Source organism: Marmota marmota, unplaced genomic scaffold (assembly GCF_001458135.2).
Source record: "Marmota marmota marmota unplaced genomic scaffold, marMar, whole genome shotgun sequence".
In the NCBI taxonomy this organism is placed as follows: Eukaryota; Metazoa; Chordata; class Mammalia; order Rodentia; family Sciuridae; genus Marmota; species Marmota marmota.
Window position 1 is genome coordinate 16,448,498 of NW_026000005.1, and position 3,551 is coordinate 16,452,048.

The 3,551-nt window shown below is 42.6% G+C and overlaps 1 protein-coding gene across 6 annotated transcripts in view; it reads left to right on the forward strand.

The window, feature by feature from the left end:
• Positions 1–1,046: 1,046 nt before the first annotated feature.
• The window catches only part of Ccdc150 (coiled-coil domain containing 150), a 107,000-nt gene continuing 104,495 nt past the window's right edge, over positions 1,047–3,551 (forward strand). For 2 of the 6 annotated variants that reach the window (XM_048808221.1, XM_048808224.1), the window contains exon 1: positions 1,051–1,237. In XM_048808221.1, the coding sequence (XP_048664178.1) occupies positions 1,226–1,237 (12 nt within the window). In that variant the 5' untranslated portion in view covers positions 1,051–1,225. Of the gene's footprint in view, positions 1,238–3,551 lie in introns of all 6 variants that reach the window. The other 4 variants (XM_048808223.1, XM_015481179.2, XM_048808222.1 and 1 more) reach the window with 4 other exon arrangements.

The window sequence follows — 3,551 nt, forward strand, 5'->3', positions numbered from 1 at the left end:
GCATACACGTGTCCCTCATCTCCTAGTTCCAAAGATATATCAGAGGTCATTGCAAGAGGAACTATACATTCTGAAAAAAAAATGTTTTTGCATTGACGTTTTAAAATACATTTCTACTTTCCATATTGAAAGCTTTATTTGGTCCCTTCATCTGAATTACATATGCGGTGCTCATTTTTCTATCGCTGGATGGACTCAGTAAGATGATTATGTCTTAACAGCTGAGGCTCCTCGGTTAGTCTCTCCAGCTCATAGGGCTCCGCTCTAAGAAGAATCAGAATAGCCAGATCAATTCAGTCAGACACCTGCTAACTAAACGAGGACTCATGTCGGATCTGACTCAATTTATTAGAGGGTCCAAGGGATTTTCAGCTGTGTTCTCAGGGAGATGCGAGAAGAGCTTATAATTGTCCTGACGGTGGTAACAAAGAGTTCTGTCCAGCGACCTAATGCAAAGCCGTGCTGACTTTTCATCATAAAAGGCTTTTCACTGAACGCAAATACATGCTTTTAAAGCAAAACTCAGAAACGTCTGAAGTCTTATCATTGCTTTCTCGTTTTAAACTACTTATGCGCGGATTTAGAAATACCTATTCACTTACCTGTCAAGGCAAGAAATAACTTGGGCCAAAGAAATGAAAAGACAAGAGAACAGACTCTATGTGGTTTACTCTCCATCTCACCATCACGAACGACGAAGAGGGAATTATTCTTTTCCTTTAACAAGAAATTTGGGTTGTTTTTTTTTTAACCATTTTTTTAAATGCTCGTAAACAAAAATCTATTATTTTTCTATCGTTCAGAATTTACTTGATAACTTTAGTCCTCCTACAACTAAAAGCATTTTCTAATCTCGGACTCGGGTATGCTACAGGGCGAGGGTTTGCCGAAATTAGTGTAACACAGCCTATTCCCCCAGCAAAGTCCGCCGGGAGAGAGCGGAAACTACATATCCCGGCGAGCCCCGCTCGCGAACACAATGGAGCCTGTCGTCATCCGGGCTACGAGTCTGCACGTTTCCCCACGCGACGCGGGATTCCGGCCTGGGTCCCGCCCCGGGAGGAGGGCCCTGCTGGGCCTTGAGAACTGCACTTCCCAGCATGCCCTGCTACACCTGCGCTTGAGTACCGGAGCTACCCCGCCAGCGAGCGGGTTGGTTTGAAGTGCAGTGTTAGTTCCATGGAAACCGGCCTGCTTGCAGCAGGACACCGCCATCAGCGGGCAGATGGACTCCGGGGTGAGGCTGCCGGGCCCCGGAGGGAGAAACCGACGGCTCGGACAAGGCCACCATCACCTTTCCCTGACGCCCTTTTCCCCACAGGCGGAGTCCCGCCCCGCTCCCCGGATTTCAGGCATTTCTGCATTCGATGCCTGTGAACAGTCCTTTAAGAGCTAAATTTGCATTGCCCTGATTCCAGCGGAGGGAAGAGGCTAGCCACCAAAGCCCCTAGCTAAGCCCAGTTCCATCTTTTTTTATGAGTTGGGTTGGAGGTTATAGGTTCCTGGGAAGGCCATTTCGATGTTAATGTTTGTTGTTGTTGTTGTTGTTGTTTTCCCCCACTGGTTATTCTCCCCGGCCTACTTACTAGACTATAGGTAGGTGTCAGGCCTGGGGCGCTGGTGCATGCCTGTAATCCCAGCGACTCAGAAGGTGGGAGGATTCCAAGTTTGAGGGCAACCTCCACAACTTAACGAAAACTTGTCTCAAAAAATATTTAAGGGCTGAGGGTGTATCTCAGTGGCAGAGTGCTTCCCTGGCATGCGGGAGGCCCTGGGTTCAATTCCTAGTCATGCAAAAAGAATATCCTGCTAGGATATAGTAGACATTTGTTATGTTTGTATTGAATTGCCCTCCTGTTTGCCACCCATAATATTCCAGGACTGTGTTAGACTCTAAAGACAGAAAAATGATAAAGAATCTAACCTGGCTTTGGAGATGTTCACATTAATCTGTTTTGGACATGTACATCATGTACCTGGTTTTATCTCTGAGTGCTCAGGTCCTTTAATACTTTGTTTCTTATCCAGTCTTATGATTTTATGCACCATGCAGAATTAACTTAAAAATTTATGTCTTCAGGCCACACCTCCCCCCTGAACTCCAGATCCAGACATTCAATCATGCACTGGGCATCTTACCTGTTTTTAATTTAAAAAATTCCAAGCCAACTCTCTGTCTTCCCCCAAAATGGCTTTTTTCTTTCTTTCTTTTTCTTTTTTTTTGGTACAGGGGATTGAACCCAGGGGTGTTTTACTACTGAGCCATATCCCAGCAATTTTTGAGACAGGGCCTTGCTAAGTTGCTTAGGATCTACTAAGTAAACCCTCAAACTTGGAATCTTCCTGCCTCAACCTCCCAAGTCACTGAAATCACAGGTGTGCCCCACCAAACTTGATCAAAATTAGTTTTTTAATTTTTTTTTTTAGTTAGATGAGCACAATACCTTTATTTATTTTTATGTGGTGCTGAAGATTGAATCCAGTGCCTCACACACCCTAGGCAAGTGCTCTACCACTGAGCCACAATACCAACCCCCAAATGGATTCTTAATAGGTTTCTGTTGTCTCAATGGTAATACCATCCTTCCTGTTACTCAGGCCAAAAACCTATAGCATCTCCTATTTTTTGCCCTTGCCATCTACTACGCTTAGTGGGTGGAAGAGCCAGGGGGATTGAGTTAAAAGGTAAATTAGGTCACAACAATCCTTAGCTCTAAATCATCTCAGGGTTCTGAGTTGCTGAGCGAAAGCCAAACCTTTACAAGGGTGTTCAAGGCCCTGTGTGATTTCCTATTATTATCCCTTTGACCTCATCTCTCACTATTCTTCATTCATTTGTCTGTGATCAAAACTATCTCCTTACCATTTATGGATTCATCAGATATTCTAATACAGTGTTTTCGTACTTAGTATTGCTCTTTCTGGACTTTCTGTCCTCAAGATATTCATATAGCTCATGCCTGACCTTCTTTACAGGTGTTTGCTCAGATATCTCAGTGAGGGACTTTCTTTGACCACTCTTTAAAATTGAAATCTGGACTGCAGCCTCTATCCCGTTCTCTTTATTTTTCTCTATAGTATTTTATCACCTACAAACAACTATTTTACTTCGAGTCTATCTTGTCCAATTAGAATATAAACTCCACAAGGGCAGAGTTCTGTCTGTTTTGTTCACTTGCTGAATTCCCCAGTACCTATAACAGTGTCTGGTTCATGTTAAACATTCAGGAAATAGTTGATAGAAGTATGAGTGAATGAAGATAATATCATTGAACTATTTTCTAGTGGTTGTGATAAACAATATTGAGTACTTATTGTTATTTTGGAACCAACAGTACATGGTTATAGCAGTTGCTAGGTGTAGGTTTTGTATGCACAGAAACAAGTGTTTTCTTTTCAAAGTCATCTGGCTTTTACTAATGTATTTCTTTTTTTGGGGGGGGGAGTCAGAATGAGTTGTTTATTTTTTTTAATTTTTATTGTTGGTTGTTCAAAACATTACATAGTTCTTGATATATCATATTTCACACTTTGATTCAAGTGGGTTATGA